The sequence below is a fragment of the Salvelinus sp. IW2-2015 genome, linkage group LG26 (genome assembly GCF_002910315.2).
Source record: "Salvelinus sp. IW2-2015 linkage group LG26, ASM291031v2, whole genome shotgun sequence".
Classification (NCBI taxonomy): domain Eukaryota; kingdom Metazoa; phylum Chordata; class Actinopteri; order Salmoniformes; family Salmonidae; genus Salvelinus; species Salvelinus sp. IW2-2015.
The window spans coordinates 30,529,976-30,553,387 of NC_036866.1; the positions used below are offsets into that span (position 1 = coordinate 30,529,976).

Below are 23,412 nucleotides of genomic sequence, written 5' to 3' on the forward strand. Positions count from 1 at the left end.
TTCTCTCTGACTATAGTGGTTTAAAGACTCAGATTCAGACAACAGCYTCCCTAAGCCTGGCCAATTGTATTGTAGGGAAAGAGTGGCACCAGGTGGTAGGATGATTGAACTAAATCCCAGGCACAACCATGTGAAATGAATCAACAATAATTACATTTAACATAGATTATGATGGGAAACAAAGACTGAATCTAATGAGAAAAACACTTGACACATATTTGAATCAGAACCATTTTATATTACTTTTAATGTACAGAATATATTTGATCAGACAGAAAAGCAACGGAAACAAAAAGGTGGTGTGTAAAAGATACAAACAACATGAAACACAAGTCTCCAACAGAATGGAACAACAAATCAGTCATCCCTCTATATCGCAAACGAAAGCATAGTGTCATGTGAAAAGACTATCAGACCATTGTAACAGAAAAGATACAGACCAGGGTTGCATTCATGAAAGTGACAATTGACTATTTCAGTTAGTTCCTCAGCATTTCAGCCCACTTGCTTCTCTTGGCTCCTAGTGAATACAACCCAGATTGTCCCGAGACTCTGAGTAACACCACTCCTGTTCCTCTAGTCAGTTAGGTATCTGACACAAAACGAGACACAACACTACTGGGGGACGTGACTTTGGAGAGTAAGCCTTATCTTCTGGATTTTATAATTATAATGAATGATAATCTTTGGTTTATAGGTTGTTCAACACCACCAGCCAAATGACTGCTGGGGATATACAGTGAGCTCCAAATGTATTGGGACAGTGACAAATGTTTTGTTGTTTTGGCTATGTATCTCAGCACTTTGGATATGAAATTATACAATGACTATGAGGTTAAAGTGCAGAAAGTGAGAAAGTTAGAAACACAAATATCATACCCCCCAAAACCAACAGAAATGCTAACCTCCCCTGTTATTGTAATGGTGAGAGYTTAGCATGTCTTGGGGGTATGATATTTTTGCGTCGAACTTTCTCACTCACAATTCATTCAGGATTATCTGTAATCATGGTAGCGTCCACATTAATGTAGAGGTGTTTAGAAACTTGTTGTTCTTATTTACAATAAAAGGGACTCCAAAATGACACTACAATGTTTCTATTGGGCACAAAATCATCAGAAACACAACCAAAGCAAAACAGCAAATGCATTCAACAAATTTGTAGTCACAAGCTTGATTTAGTAATTGAGAGCTATGAATATGGGACCAAATACTTATCTTTTTACTACTTTAATACACATAAGTGAATTTGTCTCAATACTTTTGGTCCTCTAAAATGGGAGGGGCTATGTACAAAAAGTGTTGCAATTTCTAAACGGTTCACCTGATATGGACGAAAATACCCTCAAATTAAAGCTGACAGTTGAATCATTTCAAATCCAAAGTACAGAGCCCAAAACAACAAAGCATTTCAAAGTAATATGTTTGATAATTAAACATTATTTTCTTAGTTTAAAGTCTAAATATTATGTTTTTAAATAAATGTCTCTACTCTCTCACTGTCCGTATATGTACATGGTCACATGAAACCCTTGACAAGTTCTGAAATGGAAATGACACGACAACAACAATACATTACAGATCCTTCAGATAGGAACTTTACCAGTCAGTCAATTAATAATTCTAGTTATTGCACAGTGGGCTGGGCGGTGCAGACAGACAGACAAGACAGACAAGACAGACAAACAGGCAGACAGACAGACAGACAGGGAATGGCAGTCTTCTCTCTCTCGCATCATCTGTACAGCTGAGACTTACATATTTCTAAACAATGAATTGGGACACTTATAATAAAAAGATTGAGTATTTTTRTTCTTTATCCAAACATTATTTGGCGTCAATTAAATTGGTCAAACAGCTATGGTACAAATTCAGAAAATAGTCTGTATAATAGGAATGGCAGTTACAGCATTTGAGACAGTTGGGATCCTATGAGTATGTGATTGAGTACGAATCAAAGAAATACAGTAAGAGAGACATTTTAACCAAGTTACTATAGGTAAAACAGTCCCAAATGGAATTAAACTTTCACTGCTCCATACAAAATGCTTGTCTTACTTTACATTATTTTCTGTGACTTCTCAGATGCTCTTATCCAGAGCGACTTAAAGGAGCAATTAGGTTTAAATGCTTTGCTCAAAGGCACATCAACCGTTTTTTTACCCAGTCGGCTCGGGATTCAAACCAGTGACCTTTCTGTTACTGGCCCAGTGCTGTTAACCGATAGGCTATCTGCCACCCACATGTCTGCCTCAACAACCCAGTAAGGATACTGAGCTGATACAGTTCTGTTGAAGTACTACAAGAGGTTACAATGTTACATATGCAGTCAAAACAGTATATCCTTAATCTATCAAAATGCAATTTGTAGAGCAACATTTTTTTCCTTCTGATTGACATATTGAAATACACTTTAATACTATTTAGTGTGTGATAACACTGCATGCGCGACCAACCACATCTGTGATGATTCATTTCAGTTTGTCAGGAAATACATGCTGGGAGATGGTGCAGCCAGTAACACATCATTATGGAACCAAGGAGAAAAAGTCTGATCATTTTTGTCAGTGACTATATGAGAGTCAATTGAGCAAACACTTTTTTACTGGGTTGAATAATGCTCTTACAGTTTTTTCTCAGTSAAGCATTTTTTGGAACTGTGGTTAAATGTCCGTATAGCAAAACAACAATGATCAAATGCTTAAATACATTTGTAGATTGTCTGATCATTTTCTTGTTTTTGTACCTGGATTGCATATCTTAGATTAACTTTAGCAACAATGTCAATACAATTGTCATTTAAAAAAAAAATCGCTGTTAAGTGTTTTGTTCACAGAATGTCAACACATTGTTTTCATCAGAAGAGAACAGGTTGCAATGTGTTCCCTGTTTCCGGCAATCAGTTAATACTACTGCACAAAACAGACAATGGTTTTATTCATAGTAAATCCGGTACAGTATAGAGAAAGATCTACGCAATGCGGACAGCCTAAGTTTTATGATTGTTTACAACATGCAGAGATGCAGAAAATGAAGTTCAGTTCCTTCCAAGTACTCATGAGACAAGTCATCTCCAATATTACACACCTTTGGTTTGGTGAGGATTGAGGCCTATAWATTCAGTTGTTTTCCTCCACTGTATTCACCTGTCCTTATATCTATTGGGGATTGTGTGTCTGCTTGCCAATGGAACATCTACAAACCTATGAGCAGAACAGCATATGTATTGAATACATGGAATTGGATTGTGATGATACCAGTGAATGAATTCTGCAAACCATGTGCTTTGTTTTCCATGTTCTTTTTGATCAGGAATAATACTTGATTTGATGTGTATGAAATGGTTTGGTAAAGTATGCATAAAAGGAGAGTAATTGTCCATAGTTCTGCACCCTTTGATAGTTGTATTTCCTGTTTCGATCATCATGATGTAGTAGTGACTGCAAAGAAAATCTATTGACCAACTGGTGTTTTTAAAAGACAGAATAACTTTCTGTTTTGTCAGCTATATGTACAGTGCATTCGGGAAAGTATTCAGACCCCTTGACTTTTTCCACATTTTGTTATGTTACAGCCTTATTCTAAAATGGATGAAATGATTTTTTCCCCCTACACACAATACCCCAATACACTGTATGTTTGTGTTGATGTTTTTGCAGTAAGTCGTCTTCTTTTGATGAATTTGCAATTTCGGTCTCATTTAGCCTTGCTGAATGTATTTGTGTATTTACTGTTTTGCAAGCAGCCACATAGTTCTGTGTGTTGTGAGCCTCGTTTTGAAAATAGACATTGTTCAACAAAAATGCTTGTATGCAATTGAGATTTGTTTTTACTTGAGGATAATCCCGAATGCTTATTTAAATGTACACGCTTGTGTTCCAAGGCACCAAGTGGAAGGGTCTCTGCTCCAGTCCACATCATTTCTGCACTTCCTCTTTATCTCTTCCCTGACAAAATGTTTGTCCTGTGCTCTCAGGCAGCAGAGTGTAACATTCATCAACATAAAAACACTAATCAGACATGAAGTGCAGTCTGAACATTCTGCTCCTCTCTGCCAAAGTGTCTGAGGAGATATATCAAAATAAAGCAATTTGCACTGTTATCATGGGCAGTAGAACAAGATCTCAATGAACAGCTGTCAAACTAGACCCTGAGTGGACATACAGTTAACTTATATTTTAGTGCTTTGAAAAGGCACAGATACCAAAATAAACAACCTTACTTTGGGACCTTACTCAGTCAGAGAATTTTCATCCACATGTTCTCATCCTCAAATAATACTTCCATTTGAGTTCCTGCCAAAACACAAGTTACGTGCATACCCAACAATCACCACAAGTGCTCTATAACAGAGAAATATGATTCCAGTTATTCCTATGAAATGAAAYAGATGGCCAATGAGAATAGAGATTGAAGAGAACCAGCATCATGCAATATGGATGGGAGGGAAGTGCAGTATGTCCAGTACCCAAGAGCTTCTGTGGCTAGCTGGTTGTCCTAATGTGCTAAACTGTAACATTACAGATATGACACTGTGCCTTTTTCACTATTCTTAAACAACATATACATCTGCCACTGTAACGCCCTGTGACATTTGACCCATTATGAGTACCACAAATACTGTTAGTTAGTGCGACTCCTACTTCATTGTTAATGCATGACTGTACTACACAGGTTGACCATCTATCCAGTCAACTTAATCCAAGCTAAAGGATCTCCGCCCAACCACCCAACTGGTCTTCACCAGTCCAACAGGAGATGAATAGTGTTGGGAGGCTGTGGAAGTTTTTCTCAGTCTTTAGAAGTTTAGGCTCTGGTTTCTGTTAAGCAGACTGTGAGAAATTAATTTGTAAAAAGCACTATATAGCCACAGATTAAATGCAATTGACTGATGATTGACTGATTGATTGAATGAGTAGTTAGCCCAGTCAGGGATATGTAGATACATTTCCAGCAGAGGGCGCCAACGAACAAGAGTAATGATTCCAAGTGTCTCAGTAAGTCAGTCAGTCAGTTGTAGCTATAGGTAGAATAGCGCCTTGTCTCTCATTCCCACAGCAGGCAGGACAGTGCTTTGGGCCTTAACATATCGCACAGCTCTTCTCTCTTCAGCCATCCACAGCGCTGAGGCTGGGTACTGTAGTCCTACGTAGATGCAGTAACCAGAGGACTACAGCTGGTCCGACTCCTCTCTGGAGCTGGAGCTGAGGCTAGGCCGGGACAAGCCTGGGGCCACAGTTCTGGGTGTAGGGGGCTCAGATGGGCATGTATTGGGCTGAGTGGAGGGCACTGTGGGGGCTTCGTACTGGGGCAGCTCACCTTCTGACGGCAGCTCCTCCCCATCTGGGAGGTAGGGAGGCGGGGGGAGGTCGAACCACGGAGGCCGGCTGGAGGCGAGATGGAGAAATAGATAAGTAAAGGAGCGTACATATAATTATGCTACTATTGCACTGTTGCATTCTAACGTCCTAACTAATAAATCGACAAATTATGGTCAGAAGTATTCTGAATTGTATTTAGTTAAGTTTAGAGACAGATCAATTCTTAGTTAGATTTGTGTGTATTAGGTATTTGTTGTGAAATTGTTAGATATTACTTGTTAGATATTGCTGCACTGTCGGAACTAGAAGCACAAGCATTTTGCTACAGCCGCAATAACATCTGCTAAATATGTGTACGTGACAAATACAACTTGATTTGATTTTGAATATAACAAACACATTAAAATAGACAAAGCTACAGCTGGCAAAATGATAAGCCTCACACTACCCCCTCCAGTAAACTACATTTACAGTATGTCTCAAGCGGACTCTCAGCCTACCTGACATCCAGTACAGCCTGGGAGTAGGAAGGTGGTGAGTCCATGGGCATGCCAGCTGGGTAGAGGGCCCCAGACAGCAGCTGTAGCCCTGGGGGACCTGCAGGGTACTGGGCCGCAGCAGACGGGGAGGTGGGGGAGAGGCCAGGGCCAGCCGGGTGGACATGTCCCCGGTCTAGGATGACCAGTCGGGACAGCAACAGGGGCTGGTGGTGGTGGTGGTGGTGGGAGGACCCCCGGACCCCACGGGGCAGCAGCACGCTGCGCTTCCTCTGGTGGTGCAGAACCAAGGTCAACAGCGCCACCACCAGGACAAAGATGACAGCGCTGCCGATTACTGCATAGGTGATGCTGGGGTAGTTGCGGTAGTCCAGGGTTACAAAGTCCTGACCTGGAGCCTCTGGAGGAGAGAAGGGAAATATATGGATCTGTTTAATGTAGGACTAGATCTAAGGGGGAAACGATCTTACAGTTATTTTCTAGAGAACCTATGCAGAGTTCAGGAGCTTCGTGTCTGAGATGAAAACAGAGAGCAACACTACGTGGAAGGTCAGATTACTGCTGTTGAGGAGTGAGCAATGCGTGCACACACACGAGAGTAACACTTAGGAACTCACAGGTCAAGATGAGAAAAGGGAACAGTGGGATAGTAGTCAGAAACACAGCAGCAGCCTACTGGTTGAAATTAACAGGAGTTGCAACACTAATAAGGAGCACTGTGCTTTATTATTCCAGATGAGAGGAGGGAAACATTTCCTGTATGGGGGCGGGTAGTCTGGGGAGACCAAGGGCCGCACTCAGAACTAGCCTGAATAAAATGTGCGTCCCCCCTCCCCCAACAGTCGCTACTAAACAATCACCAACACCCCTTCCCCTGTCATGGTGATGCTCATTCACTCAGACCCGGGCCGTTCCTTCCCTCGGCTCCTTGGTCCTATTCATTATGCGCTGAGCTCTGCAGAGAGCGGTCCAAAACAAAAGTTAAATACTACAGTAATTAGCGCAGTAAAAGAAAAACAGATAAAGGGATCCCACCGCTGCCACCCGTCCCGCTCGCCAGACGCACAGACAAAAGGAACTCATAATCAGGGCGATCACCAGAGTTTCAAAATATTTGGGGCTCAGTCCTGAAGACCAGGGAGTGAGGGGTTTGTGGGTCCGAGAAAAAAAWAWAAAAAAAATCCTGGAGTTCTACGTCATTGTACATGACTGGAGACATTACAATAATACTTTTTTATACCACAGAAATGATCAAAATGACAAGCGACTCTGACATTTACATACTGCGATCAATAAAATGAATGACCCATGTCTTAAAGCAACCAATAGCGTACGCAAATGAAAATATTGGATCCACAGATTTTAGGCCTACAATATGAGGAGGAAAGTATAGTCCAACAACTTTCCAGTGGCACTCAGCTACTCAAACTCCTATTTGTCCAGCAATTGTATTTTGAAATATTGCAAAACACCTTCTAGCTGCTGCCTGCTGTTCATTGACAGCCACAACTCAACAACAATCAGCTGTTTTATATTTCCCACGTGGGCTGCCCGGTTGCTGGATTCCTGACTGTAGACTCACTAGGTCTATGCGTTTGGCAAATGTATTTTAATGTATCTGCAACACTTCCAGCACCCCTTCCTGCAGCGCTGTTTTCTTTCATGTGCTGTGCTCTCCCCAAGGCTAAATAGTCAACACTTTTTGTCATTAATTCAATCGAGTGTGGTCAGTAACCCCATATGAGGTTATTGTTTCGGTAGGCCTACTGTTACAATATTTGTTTTAATCATCTATCAGCAATTAGCTTAGCCTACATTTACAAGGGAATACATTCAGTAAATCAATGAAGCCAATAGTAGTTTCAGCTATATTGTTATTGAAACGATGCAGAGGCCTTATGACCTCTTTAAACAATAAAACGTGTCAAATGACTTGAATAGTCTATGGGAAAAGCGTACGAATGTGTATTCGCATCAGTAGTATAAAAGTGACTAAAATGCATCAGAAAAGTGTTGAAAAGTTCAGGAAAACATCAGGGAAGCTCATTAGGTAGACTATAGGCCTAATGCGTGTGTAAAATCTGCATTACTTTCAATTGCTAGACTAATGATCATGAGCACTTCCCTAAACTTAGCTAACAATTGTCTGCCTAATTTTGACCAAATATCCAAACAGAGACTCAGAGAAAACAAAAATCTGACATGAATTATCAAGATGAGTTTCCATGTTTGTCTCAAAGCAACGCAACGACGTCGTCCCAATTATCAGTTGACCTTTCACGGCAAGTGCTTTACATTCATTATAACCAGTGGTGTAGTGCTACTTTTTGATGTACCATTTTTGTATAATTATTACGCCATTATTTCTGAATGAAAGTTGGTACCAACATGCATTTTAGAATGTACATACAATGCATCATCCAAATTGTATGATTGGCTTTGCCTACACATACTGTAAGTAGCTAAAGGAAAACGTTATATTTGTGAAATCCTAAAACACCAAATTAGGCCTACTTTATTATGAATTAGGCCATCATCACTGTCAATCGTGAATGATAATTATTCACGTCTTACAGGTGAACGTCCATGCTGCACGGCAACCATTTGATCCCAATCACTTTCATGTGAATATGCATTTCAATCTCCTTGAAAGATATATAGTAAGTAAGTAACCGGCCGAACTAATCGCATTTGAGACCAGATGAAGTTAAACACAGCCACCTCATGAGAAAAAAATTTAACATTTCAGCACATAAGAAATTACATGGTGTTTTTGGCATAACAGTGGCCTGACATTATCATGTTATTATATTCGGTTTATATTCGGATTGATAAGTAATCATTAAGTGATCTTGAGAGACATAGCACCATTGTGAAAAGTGGGGGAGCGTGGCTCTGTTGCGCACCAGCAGCACTACGCCCCTGATTATAACGGTTGGATGACTTTGGGAGTTAAGTGGCACATTCAGTTGACACATTTTGTTTTACACCATTGCAGCAGCGCAAAAGCTTATTGGCTGACCCAAAATCATTCGGGACTAAAGCCCCAAAAGCCAGGTCCTGGTGACGTCCATGCTCATAATGCCTCCACATAAACAATGGGTAGGTATTTGATGTGTTTAGCGATAGAGGGCCTATATGAAAAGGCTACTGTTCTGTCTCTACTGCACTACCTGCTCCGTGCTAATGAACTGGTGTTTCTGATGCAGACACATCAGAATAGAAGCACACACGCATTTTTCCATTCCATAAGGGAGCTTTGCCACTCCCAGATGACACCATCACCTCTAGCAGAGTCTCTATACTCTAAGTGCTCATAAACCTTTCCCCCCAGAAGAGGTAGAGGGCCAGGGATCACACAGGCTCTGCCTGCTGTTCCCACAGACCACTTTAATCATACCAGAGTGGCTTCTCWCAACCCCTTCTTCTCCCATCCTCTCAGCGCCTGCTCTCCCTTCTTAGTACCTGCACTGCCTCCTCCTTCCTCCCAGCTCTCTTCCATCTCCCCCAGCCTCTCCTCTATAGGCAGTAATTTACTACCATGGAGATGACATGTAGCTGGAACAGGCAGTCCCACCAGGTGTATTCTTGTCGTTTGAACTGAGAGAGGATGTGGAGTGGGAGGTAGATCCTTTAAAGTGTCATCACAGAAACACAAGGGTGCAGTTACAGTGTGACACACAAACCTAAAAACAAAGCCTGACAAATAAAGTAGAAAATAAAGCCTGCCTAATCTCTTTCTTGCTCATGATCCAGATGCATAGACAGGAGTAAGACATACAGGAAAGTGAGACACGGTATTGGAGAATGCCTGCTATATTGAGGGCCAACATATTGAACATGCAGTGGTTATAACGAGCAGCACTGAAACTCTTCTTTGTCTGATCAAATCAAACTATGACAGACATTAACAGAACACTGCCATTTTATTGCTGGGATACAGGGGATTTCTTTGAAGCGCATTCTTTCATCCTGATTGGACACCTGCCTGCAAGTATGCTAATGAGCGACTCATGTCAAAATGAATGAGAAGAGAGAGAGAGAAATAGGGAGCTGGCAATACTGGAATAAAGGAATAGAGACATTTTCCCTGCTCATACTCCAGGAGAGGAGATCCACATCTATACAAATAAAGCCGTACACAGCACAGCAAATCCTTTCTCTACGTACCTTAACACATAATGTATTCACATACTCTCCTTTAGAAGAGAGAAAAAGAAAACAAGGGGAAAAACACTATCTCCTGCTATAACATTCCACTGCTTCGTCTCCAGTTGATTGGTTTGTTTGCCTCATTCCATAGAGGTGGGGAAATGCCGTGTGACGGTTGATAATTACAGGTGTTGGTTCAGCTGGCGGCACGGACATAACAGCGAGAGAGGTTTGTGATGATGGTGCAACAATGGAGTCAGTGACAAAGCTGGCCGCTCCTCAGATCAACACATTAGCTTGAGCCAGAGTAAAGATGACCATGCCGTGGAGTGGAGTAGTGGTGAGACGTACCACTAGGGGGCAGTCTGTTCCTATATTTTCACCACATCTTGGGAAAACTGGTTTCCCTCAGTGCAGGACTAAAACCTCAAACAGGACTATTCCTCCTGTCCAAGTTCCCCCAGTGAAGMGAGGCCGACACCCCTCACCCCCTGGGCAGCCCTCCAGAGCAACAGCCGAAGAAGGGGTAAAACACAGCCCAAACAGGCGGACAAGCCATCTGGCTAACAGGCTTCAAATATACCCCGGCGCATGTGCGCACTCACACACATACTAAGTGAGAAAAAAAGCAATTAACACTATTCAAAAATTACAACACGTCTTTCATTCTGGTCCAAATCTGCTAACTAAATCCTAACCCACATGGAGGGAAATCTATAAATGAAAAACGACAAACAAGTAGTAGGGGCCATGCTGTTCATGCCCCCTGGGAGTACTATTCATATGCTAGCTACTCACTCTCAGATTCCTCTGTCGGTGGAACAGTATGTAGAGAGGGAAAAACAAACTCTTAAAAATGACTGTGGTGGATGTGGTGGGCAACTTGGCTGAGGGACTGACACCATACTCCCCCTCTCCTCTCAGAATTCCATTGGCTGTCTGGCCATGCTGCTCTCTTTAGCAGTGATAGCATAGCGTAGCATGTTAGCTGCTCCCTGAGAGACACCATTACTCCCCCTGCCTGCTGCTGCTGCGTTACTAGTGTTCATATGTCATGTCCCGTGTGACCCTCTCCTGTTATTATGTTCTGAGAGAGGGGAAGAGAACGACAGAGAGTGTTTGGATGAGTGAGAAAGTGAGAATGAGAGCGAAAGAGAGAGGTAGGGTGGGATCAACAACATGGAGGGAACAACAGAGAGAAAAAGAGAGAGTGAGTGAGGCCACGATAGAGAGTGAGAGAAAAAAATAAAAGAGCCAAAGGTAGTGAGGGAGGGAGGGAGGCAGCCCCCAGCCACACAGAGCTGGGAGGAGAGGTTTTCATGCTCTATCAAGTCTCCATTTGCCTGTCCTGTAATAACTTGTCCGCTCCATTGCCTGCAACTATCACCACGGCCATTACACTCTGTCACACGGTTACAGCAGCACGACCAGCCATGTTTGGAGGCAGGCAATGGAGACCACTAACAGATTGCACCACATCCATACACACTGGGAGAGGACGGAGGGATTGAGGAATGGAGGGGTTGAAAGACTGATAGAAGGAATAGAAGTGAAGAAGAAAGAGTGATGCAGGGTGGAGGGAGGGATGTTGGGACAAAGTGAAAGAGTGGATTAATAAAATGTATTGCAGGGAGCCAGACTTGGCTGGAATAGTGCAACAATGACTTGTCATTAGGGATTCCAGTGAAGAAAAACGGTTGGGTGCTTTGGTGCAACACAGAGTGTGTCAAAGACTTTCAAATGCAGAATTCCTTAGAGATAAGCGGTGGGGTGCTGGTGTGATGTGTGTGTGGTTGGGGGGACAGAACCTTCTGCAGGAATAGTAAGACAAGGGAGGGGTCAGTGGTTAGAAAGAGCTTTGACTACAGGCCCCTCCTACTGAACCTGAGGGGCCCGTCTCCATAGTAACTGTGTGCTTTGGGCCGAGAGGTGAGAGAGGAAGGGAAGGGTGGGAGTAGTGGCTGTACACACACACTAATGCCCCCTGGGAGTACTATTCATCCATGTCAGAGAGACAAAGGGAGTCGGTCTGTCCATCTGTCTGTCTGTCTGCAGTCTGCAGGATCCACAGGTTGAGGACAGACCTCCCAGAGGAGACAGCTATGCTGTGTGCGTGTGTGTGCGTTCAAAGGGAGCTATCACAAAACCCCATGGATGCAGCAGGACACTATGAGAGAGATACAGAGCCATAGATGCAGCAGGACACTATGAGAGAGATACAGAGCCATGGATGCAGCAGGACACTATGAGAGAGATAAAGAGCCATGGCCACTGCCAAACCTTTTTATCTGATGTTCTTTATCATTTTATTTATGCAGGTGAGACTCTTTGAGATAAAACATCTCATTTTCAAGTGTAAAACAGCAGCAATCAGACTCATTAAAAGTTAAAAGTATACAGACACAGACATATATAGATATAGCTCCACAGCCAGTAAGCAGGGTAAAATAACAACCACTAACTTCATGACAGGAACAGGAAATTAGACCATTCTGATCTTTCACAAAAGTACCCAAAAAGGCTGTTTTTAAAAATGTGGATGTAGCTGCTGTGCTTGAAGTCAGGGCCTGACGAGGAGAGTTGGTGATGCTGTTACGGGGAGAATTGCCGCCATCGGTGGCGATGTCTGGAGCTAGGGAAAGGGGGATACCTAGTCAGTTGTACAACTGAATGCGTCTTCCCCATTTAACCCAACCCCTCTGAATCAGAGAGGTGTGGGGGGCTGCCATAATCGACATCCACATCTTTGGCGCCTGGGGAACAGTGGGTTAAACTGCCTTACTCAGGAACAGAACAACATATTTTTACCATGTCAGCTCTGAGATTCGATCCAGCAACCTTTCGGTCACACGAGAGAGAGAGAAGAAAGGCATAAAAACAAAGAGAGGGAATGAAACAGCGGTGAGGAGCAAGAGAGAGAGAGAGAGAGCTGTATATGGTTGTATGTTTTATTGAGTGTATAATATAGACTGAGTGCAAAACTGGAGACAAATTTAGCTCCAATAACTCCTGTGGTATATGTGTCAACAGCAACCTTGGGAAAATCCTCTGCATTATCATAACAGCAGACTCCTACATTTCCTCAGTGAAAACAATGTCCTGAGCAAATGTCAAATTGGCTTTTTATCAAATTGCCATACGACAGACCATGTATTCACCCTGCACACACCAATTGACAAACAAACAAAACAAAAGCAAAGTCTTCTCATGCTTTGTTGATTTCAAAAAAGCGTGTGACTCAAATTTGCATGAGGATCTGTTATATAAGTTGATGGAAATCGGTGTTGGGGGAAAACATAGTATATTATAATATCCATTTACAAAACAACAAGTGTGTGGTAAAAATTGGCAAAAAACATATTGATTTCTTTCATAAGGGCCAGGGGCCGAGACAGGGATGCAGCTTGAGKCCCAACCTCTTCAACATTTATATCAACAAATTGGCGAGGGCTCTAGAACTATCTGAAACACCTGGCTAGACTCTGAAGTTAAATGTTTACTGTTTGCAGATGATCTGGTGCTTCTGTCCCCAAGCTAGAAGGGCCTACAGCAGCACCTAGATCTTCTGCATAGATTCTGTCAGACCTGGGTCCTTGGGCTCAGTTCATCTCAGTAAGACAAAAATAATGGTGTTCCAAAAAAGGTCCAAAGACCACAAATACAAATTCCACCTACACAAAAAATGCTACCTACCTTGGCCTAAACATCAGCACTACAGGTAATTTCCACAAAGCTGTGGACGATTTGAGAGACGAGGCCAGAAGGGCCTTCGACGCCATCAAAAGGAACATGAAGGCTGACATCTCAGTTAGGATCTGGCAAAAAATATTAGGATCAGTTATAGAACCCATTGTTCTTTGTGGTTGTGAGATCTCAGGTCCATCACCAACCAAGAATTCACAAAATGGAACAAACACCAAATTGAGACTCTGCATGCAGAATTCTGCAAAAATATCCTCTGTGTACAACATAAAACACCAAATAATGCACATAGAGCAGAATTAGGATGAAAATCAAAATCAAAATCCAGAAAAGAGCAATTATATTCTAAAACCACCTAAAAGGAAGCGATTCTCAAATTCTCCATAATAAAGTCATCACCTACAGAGAGATTAACCAAGAGAAAAGTCATTTCAGCAAACTGGTCCTGGGGCTCTGTTCACAAACACACACAAGACAGCAACACAACTAGGCCCAACCAAATAATGAGAAAACATTTGTGACCTGTTGCCACAAGAAAAGGGCAACCAGAAGAGCACAAACACCATTGTAAATTCAACAATATTTATCTGTTTATTTATTTTCCCTTTTGTACTTCAACTATTTACACATTGTTATAACACTSTACATAGCCAATAATAGAACATTTGAAACGTCTATGTTCTTTAAATAATTTTGTGAGCTTAATGTTTACTGTTCATTTCTGATTGTCTATTTCCCTTGTTTATTTCCCTTTTGTTTATTGTCTATTTCACTTGTTTTGGCAATGTAAACACATGTTTCCCATGCCAATAAAGCCCCTTGAATTGAGGGAGAGAGCAAGAGTGAGCGAGAGAGCGAGAGAGACACACACACACCTTGTGTCACACCTAGAGATGTATAATAAACAAACAGTACCTTTAGCTCACTCATTCTTACAGCAACAAATCCTCCTCTACCCCATGCCCTAGGTTATGAAAACTAGCAGAATTTAGGATATGTTCCCCTTCAAATGTATGCAGCTTATATCAAATCCCATTAGATTAGCCTATAGACTCAGTCAGCACTGGGTATTTATCCAACTTAATACCTTCCTTGGGGTTCCTGTCCTAACGTTCACAGGCTTTGAACAGGGAAATCCAACTGGGTACATGTTAAATGTTAGACATATTTCAAGCTACCTTTAGAGGACTTTATATTGCTCCCCTTAGATCTAATAGAATAGAATATGCCTCACACTAAATGATACCAGGAGAATTGTAGCAACAGGATTTTAACTCAAAGTGCTCCCCCTCTGGCCAGGAAAGTATATCGCAGTGGCTGGAGAAAACATAGTCAAGTATTTAGATTTAGATTTGATTAGGATCCCCATTAAGCTGACACCACGACAACAGCTAGTCTACCTGGGGTCCAACAAAATAAAAAAAGACATTACAGACAAAAAGGTTTGGGAGCATAGATGGGACACTGATCTGCAAATGGGGTTGGGGGCTGACACACAGGCACAGACCGAGCGTTTCTCATTGTAACTCTAGCCACATGGGAACTGGTGGTGACAGGAGTCTTTGTGAGCGTCTGAAGATCAGGTTGAAGGTGATTTAGTGCTCAGCACAGGAGATCATATATGGCAGGGGTAATGAAAATACAACGTGAGTGGGTCCTCCATATCTCCTTCACACACACAGATGCACACCCCACAATTGGACCAGTCTGGGCATGGCTTATCTGCAACAGTAACAAAGACCAGTGGTTTTTCCACATAGACCCAGTGTCTCCAGCCATGACATGTTCTGATAAAGTTGAGCCCAGAGTGGACTGGAAGGGAGGGAAGACCGGAGGGAGGGAGGCTGGCTACTGGTGAGTCGATCAGAGTAACATACATCCATCCTGTTTGGCCAATACACACATGCAGTACATGCAAGTACTACAAACAGATAAACATGCATATTACCCACACATGCACACACACACAGACACTACCCTTGGTTCTGAAATGCACCAAGGTTTCAGATGCAGATCATTGTATCGAATCCCCTCTCCTCAAACACTGGGCCTGTCCAGCCCTACGGACGGGAGAGGGCGTTGGTCTTATCACTGTCCACAACACAGCCCATATCTATGGACCACACTACTGCAGATACAGTTGAAGTCAGAAGTTTACATACACCTTAGTCAAATACATTTAAACTCAGTTTTTATTTCAGCTTTTATTTCTTTCATCACATTCCCAGTGGGTCAGAAGTTTACAAACACTCAATTAGCATTTGGTAGCATTGCCTTTAAATTGTTTAACTTGGGTCAAATGTTTTGGGTAGCCTTCCACAAGCTTCCCACAATAAGTTGGGTGAATTTTGGGCTATTCCTCCTGACAGAGCTGGTGTAACTGAGTCAGGTTTGTAGGCCTCCTTGCTCACACAGGCTATTTCAGTTCTGCCCACATATCTTCTGTAGGATTGATGTCAGGGCTTTGTGATGGCCAGTCCAATACCTTGACMTTGTTGTCCTTAAACCATTTTGCTACAACTTTGGAAGTATGCTTGGGGTCATTGTCCATTTGGAAGACCCATTTGCGACCAAGCTTTAACTTCCTGACTGATGTCTTGAGATGTTGCTTCAATATATCCACATAATTTTCCATCCTCATGACGCCATCTATTTTGTGAAGTGCACCAGTCCCTCCTGCAGCAAAGCACCACCACAACATGATGCTATCACCCCCGTGCTTCACGGTTGGAATGGTGTTCTTCGGATTGCAAGCCTCCCCCTTTTTCCTCCAAACATAACGATGTCATTATGTCCAAACAGTTCTATTTTTGTTTCATCAGACCAGAGGCCATTTCTCCAAAAAGTATGATCTTTGTTCCCATGTGCAGTTGCAAACAGTAGTCTGGCTTTTTTTATGGAGGTTTTGGAGCAGAGGCTTCTTCTTTGCTGAGCGGCCTTTCAGGTTATGTCGATATAGGACTCGTTGACGGTGGATACAGATACTTTTGTACTTGTTTCCTCCAGCATCTTCACAAGGTCCTTTGCTGTTGTTCTGGGATTGATGTGCACTTTTCGCACCAAAGTACGCTCATCTCTAGGAGACAGAATGCGTCTCCTTCCTGAGCGGTATGACGGCTGTGTGGTCCCATGGTGTTTATACTTGCGTACTATTGTTTGTACAGATTAACGTGGTACCTTCATCCGTCTGGAAATTGCTCCCATGGATGAACCAGACTTGTGGAGGTCTACAATTTGTTTTCTGAGGTCTTGGCAGATTTCTTTTGATTTTCCCATGATGTCWAGCAAAGAGGCACTGAGTTTGAAGATAGGCCTTGAAATACATCCACAGGCACACCTCCAATTGACTCAAATGATGTCAATTAGCCTATCAGAAGCTTCTAAAGCCATGACATCATTTTCTAGAATTTTCCAAGCTGTTTAAAGGCATAGTCAACTTAGTGTATGTAAACTTCTGACCCACTGGAATTGTGATACAGTGAATTATAAGTGAAATAATCTGTCTGAAAACCATTGTTGGAAAATTACTTGTGTCATGCACAAAGTATATGTCCTAACCGACTTGCCAAAACTATAGTTTGTTAACAAGAAATCGTGGAGTGGTTGAAAAACGAGTTTTAATGCCTCCAACCTAAATGTATGTGAACTTCCGACTTCAACTGTATATGGCTCTACTCAGCTCTGCCTGGATGGAAGAGAAGGCAAGGTGGCTCTTGGGATGTAGCAAGATTCCCTCGTTGCATTGTCAAGTCTGTCTGTTCACATACCTCTCTCTCTCTCTCTCTCTTTCTCATAGGAGCTTTATTGCCATGGTAATATATGTTAAGCAATACATATTTTTTATAGTAAACATTACACAAATGTTCCAAAAGAATAAAGGCATTTCAAATGTCATATTATGGCTATGTACAGTGTTATAACGATGTTGAAATAGTTACAAAAGGGAAAATAAATCTTCACTGGTTGCACTTTTCTTGTGGCTAAAGGTCACAAATCTTTCTGCTGTGGTTGCACACTGTGATATTTCACCTAATAGATATTGGAGTTTATCAAAATTATAAAAAAAAAAAATGGAATTCTTTTTGGGTCTGTGTAATCTGAGGGAAATATGTTTCTCTAATATGGTCATATATTTGGCAGGAGGTTAGGAAGTGCAGCTCAGTTTCCACCTAATTTTGTGGGCAGTGTGCACAAAGCCTGTCTTCTCTTGAGAGCCAGGTCTGCCTACAGCGGCCTACAGATACCTTAAAAAAAGGTAGGGTGATGCGCCGGAGGGCAAGGCTGCTGTCTTATCGGCTCGTCACCAACCATGCTATTTTGTTAGTTTTTTTGCGTTGTTTGTAACTTGTTTTGTACATAATGTTACTGCTACCGTCTCTTATGACCAAAAAGAGCTTCCGGACATCAGAACTGTGATTGGTCACCTCAAACTGGACGAAGAGTTCTTCTTCAATGAGTCGGACGGGAGGGATATAATACAGACACCCAACCAGGCCCAGATCCCCGTTATTTGCTGGAGAAGGAAATGCAGATTTTGCGGAAAGAGATCAGGGTGCTTTGTGAGGATCAGGCGACGAGTGGCTAATCTGCCCTTGCCTTCCGTCCTGCTAGCTAACGTTCAATGGCTGGAAAATAAATGGGATGAACTGAAAGCCCGTTTATCCTAAACTCAGCAAAAAAAGAAACGTCCTCTCACTGTCAACTTAACATGTGTAAATATTTGTATGAACATAACGAGATTCAACAACTGTGACATAAACTGAACAAGTTCCACAGACATGTGACTAACAGAAATTGAATAATGTGTCCCTGAACAAAGGGGGGGTCAAAATCAAAAGTAACAGTCAGTATCTGGTGTGGCCCCCAGCTGCATTAAGTACTGCAGTGCATCTTTGTGCAGATTTGCCAGTTCTTGCTGTGACGTGGTTTGCCACTGCGAGGACGATCAGCTGTCCGTCCTGTCTCCCTGTAGCGCTGTCTTAGGCGTCTCACACTACGGACATTGCAATGTATTGCCCTGGCCACATCTGCAGTCCTCATGCCTCCTTGCAGCATGCCTAAGGCACGTTCACGCAGATGAGCAGGGACCCTGGGCATCTTTCTTTTGGTGTTTTTCAGAGTCAGTAGAATGTTTTCATAACTGTGACCTTAATTGCCTACCGTCTGTAAGCTGTTAGTGTCTTAACGATCGTTCCAAAGGTGCATATTCATTAATTGTTGGGAAACAGTGTTTAAACCCTTTGTGAAGAAACCCAATGAAGATCTGTGAAGTTATAAGGATTTTAATAAATTATCTTTGAAAGACAGGGTCCTGAAAAAGGAAAATTTATTTTTTTGCTGAGTTTACCAACGGGACATTAAAAACTGTAATATCTTATGTTTCACTGAGTCGTGGCTGAACGACGACATTAAGAACTTACAGCTGGTGGATTATACACTCTACCGGCAAGACAGAACAGTAGCCTCTGGTAAGACACCCCCCACGGGAGCCTATGCATTTATTTAAACAACAGCTGGTGCACGATATCTAAGGAAGAATCTCGGTTTTGCTCGCCTGAGGTAGAGTATCTCATGATAAGCTGTGGACAACACTATCTACTTAGACAGTTTTCATCTGTATTTTTCATAGCTGTCTACATACCATAACAGACTGATGCTGGCACTAAAACCGCACTCAAAGAGCTGTATACTGCCATAAGCATATAGGAAAACGCTCATCCAAAGGTGGTGCTCCTAGTGGCCGGGGACTTTAAAGCAGGGAAACTTAAATCAGTTTTACTTGATTTCTATCAGCATGTTGAATGTGCAACCAGAAGGAAAATAATTCTAGACCACCTCTACCCCACACACAGAGACGCATACAAAGCTCTCCCTCGCCCTCCATTTGGCAAATCTGACCATAATTGTATCCTCCTGATTCCTGCGTACAAGCAAAAATGAAAGCAGGAAGCACCAGTGACTTTGTCTATAAAAAAGTGGTCAGATGAAGCAGATGCTAAACTACAGGACTGTTTTGCTAGCACAGACTGGAATATTTTCCGGGATTCTTCCGATGGCATTGCGGAGTACACCACATCAGTCACTGGCTTTATCAATAAGTGCATCGAGGACGTCGTCCCCACAGTGACTGTACATACATACCCCAACCAGAAACCATAGATTACAGGCAACATTCACATTGAACTAAAGGATAGAGCTGCCGCTTTCAAGGAGCGGGACACAAAACCGAAAGCTTATAAGAAATCCTGCTATGCCCTCCGACGAACCATCAAACAGGCAAAGTGTCAATACAGGACTAAGATTGAATCGTACTACACCGGCTCCAACGCTCATCGGATGTGGCAGGGTTTGCAAACTATTACAGACTATGAATGGAAGCACAGCCGAGAGCTGCCCACTGACACGAGCCTACCAGACAAGCTAAATAACTTCTATGCTCGCTTCGAGGCAAGTAACACTGAAACATGCATGAGAGCATCAGCTGTTCCGCGGACGACAGTGTGATCACGCACTCCGCAGCCGATGTGAGTAAGAACCTTTAAACAGGTTAACATTCACAAGGCCACAGGCCAGACCGATTACCAGGACGTGTACTCCGAGCATGCGCTGACCAACTGGCAAGTGTCTTCACTGACATTTTCGGCCTCTCCCTAATACAACATGTTCAAGCAGACCACCATAGGACCTGTGCCCAATAACACTAAGGTAACCTGCCTAAATGACTACCAACTGTAGCACTCACGTCTGTAGCCATGAAATGCTTTGAAAGGCTGGTCATGGCTCACATCACACCATTATCCCATTATCCCAGAAACCCTAGACCACTCCAACTTGCATACCGCACCAACAGATCCACAGATGATGCAATCTCTATTGCACTCCACACTGCCCTTTTACACCTGGACAAAAGGAACACCTATGTGAGAATGCTATTCATTAACTACAGCTCAGCGTTCAAACACCATAGTGCCCTCAAAGTTATCACTAAGCTAAGGATCCTGGGACTAAACACCTCCCTCTTGCAACTGGATCCTGACTTCCTGACGGGCCGCCCCCAGGTGGTAAGGGTAGGTAATAACACATCCGCCACACTGATCCTCAACACGGGGCCCTCAGGGCTGAGTGCTCAGTCTCCTCCTGTACTCCCTGTTCACTCATGACTGCACGCCAGGCACGACTCCAACACCATCATTAAGTTTGCTGATGACACAACAGTGGTAGGCCTGATCACAGACAACGATGAGACAGCCTATAGGGAGGAGGTCAGAGACCTGGCCGTTGGTGCAAGGACAACAACCTCTCCCTCTACATGATCAAGACAAAGATGATGATTTTGGACTACAGGAAAAGGAGACCGAAGCACTCCCCCATTTCTCATCGACGGGGCTGTAGTGGAGCAGGTGAGAAGCTCAAGTTCCCTTGGCATTCCACATCACCAACAAACTAAACATGGTCCAAGCACACCAAGACAGTCGTGAAGAGGCACGACAAAACCTATTCTCCCTCCAAGAGACTTGAAAAGCATTTGGCATGGCGTCCTCAGATCCTCAAAAGCTTGTACGCGCTCACCTCGAGAGCATCCTGACGGGTTGCATCACTCCTGGTATAGCAACTGCTCCGGCCTCCGACCCGATTGTAGTGCTTACGGCCAGTACATCACCGGGGCCAAGCTTTCCTCCATCCAGGACCTCTATTTACCAGGCGTGTCAGAGGAAGGCCATAAAAAAAGTCCACAACTGCAGCTTCATTAATAGTACCCAGCCAAAAACACCCAGTCTCAACATCAAACATGAAGAGGCGACTCTGGGATGCTGTTCCTTCTTCTCTTTTGGGACTTGTGAGGCGTCTGTTTCTCAAACTAGACACTCTAATGAACTTGTCCTCTTGCTCAGTTGTGCACCGGGGCCTCCCACTCCTCTTTCTATTCTGGTTAGCGACAGTTTGCGCCGTTCTGTGAAGGGAGTAGTACACAGCGTTGTACGAGATCTTCAGTTTCTTGGCAATTTCTCGCATGGAATAGCCTTCATTTCTCAGAACAAGAATAGACTGACGAGTTTCAGAAGAAAGTTATTTGTTCCTGGAAATGTTGAGCCTGTAATCGAACCCACAAATGCTGATGCTCCAGATACTAGTCTAAAGAAGGCCAGTTTTATTGCTTCTTTAATCAGACAATAGTTTCCAGCTGTGCTAACATAATTGCAAAAGGCTAACACAACGTGCCATTGGAACACAGGAGTGATGGTTGCTGATAATGGGCCTCTGTACGCCTAAAAAATCTGCAGTTTCCAGCTACGATAGTCATTTACAACATTAACACTGTCTACACTGTATTTTTGATGAATTTTATGTTATTTTAATGGACAAAATAATAGCTTTTCTTTCAAAAACAAGGACATTTCTAAGTGACCCCAAACTTTTGAACGGCAGTGTATGTGCGGCTGTCATGTTGAGGTCCTTGCTGCAGGGGCAGAAGGGGCATAGGTGGGATCTGGGGAGGCCTATATAGAGTGTGGCCAGGGTTTGCTTGGGGGGGGTCTCAGCTGGATGGGGTGGGGCTGGTGATGCTGTGGTCTGGGTGTAGGTCCTCTTGGCGTGGGTTCTCTCAGTGCAGGTCCTTCGGGAGGGTGTCTGGCTGGTCTGGGTGAGGTGTCCATTCTCTGAGACTCCTGTGTGAGGTGCTGGGGCAGCATTTGAGGGTGCTGCAAGTGGGGGGCCCGGGTTATACTCTCCACTGCACTCTTGGCTATCTTGATCAAGCATTCCTTCCTCCATCTATTCCCTCCTTTACTCCCTCTCCTTCAGTATCTTTGTTTTTATGCCTTTCCTTACCCAGTAATTAGCCTCTCTCTCTCTTTCTCACTCTCTCTCTCTCAGCTAATTTGCATTTGACTGTAAATCAAGTGCGCCTGGAAATAGCAACCCCTCCCCCACGAGAGAACAACGGTCAATCAGGAAACGCAACACAGAGAAAATGCTATTGAACGCCGCTCTCCTGGCTACCCAAAGCCCAGAGTGCTGCCTGCTTACCAGGAACATTTGACACTGGAGGAGGGACAGTCAAAACGGAACCAATTAAGATCAATGCTTGCACAATGAATTATGTATGGGTGTATGTGAGAGAGCTGCGGAGCTAGATAAAAGCATGGGGCCTGCCAGTGGGGGGCCTGAGTTATACTCTCCACTGCACTCTTGGCTATCTTGATCAAGCATTCCTTCCTCCATCTATTCCCTTCTTTACTCCCTCTCCTTCTGTATCTTCATTTTTATTCCCTTCTTTACTCCCTCTCCTTCTGTATCTTCATTTTTATTCCCTTCTTTTTTTACTCCTCTCTTTTCTGTATGTTCATTTTGTATTCCCTGCTTTCTTCCTCTCCTTCTGTATTTATTTTTATGCTTTCCTTACCAGTTTCTCTCTCTCTGCATTATCTCGATTATCTCTTGGTCTCTACGTCTGCTCGTCTCTCTCTCTCTCGTCTCTCTCTCTCTCTATCGCTCTCTCTGTCTCTCTGTCTCTCTCTGCCTCTCCGCTTCTCCTCCTCATCTCGTCTTCTTCGTCTTCTCTCTCTTCTTCTGTCTCTCTTCTCTCTGTATCTCTCTTCTCTCTCTCTCTTCTGTCTCATCTCATCTCTCGTCTCCTCTGTCTCTCTGCCATCTTCTCCTCTCTTTCTTCTCTCTTCTCTCTTCATTTCTCTCTTCTCTCTCAGGCTCGCAGCGACACAGCTTGTCCACATAGTAACATA

At 43.2% G+C, this 23,412-nt stretch overlaps 1 protein-coding gene across 2 annotated transcripts in view; it reads right to left on the reverse strand.

Moving 5' to 3' along the window:
• Nucleotides 1-215: 215 nt before the first annotated feature.
• LOC111952554 (low-density lipoprotein receptor class A domain-containing protein 3) overlaps nucleotides 216-23,412 on the reverse strand; it is a 113,871-nt gene continuing 90,674 nt past the window's right edge. For both annotated transcript variants that reach the window (XM_023971363.3, XM_023971362.3), the window contains exons 5-6: nucleotides 5,822-6,218; nucleotides 216-5,387 (exon numbers count right to left, since the gene is read on the reverse strand). In XM_023971363.3, the coding sequence (XP_023827131.1) occupies nucleotides 5,171-5,387; nucleotides 5,822-6,218 (614 nt within the window). In that variant the 3' untranslated portion in view covers nucleotides 216-5,170. The remainder of the gene's footprint in view (nucleotides 5,388-5,821; nucleotides 6,219-23,412) is intronic.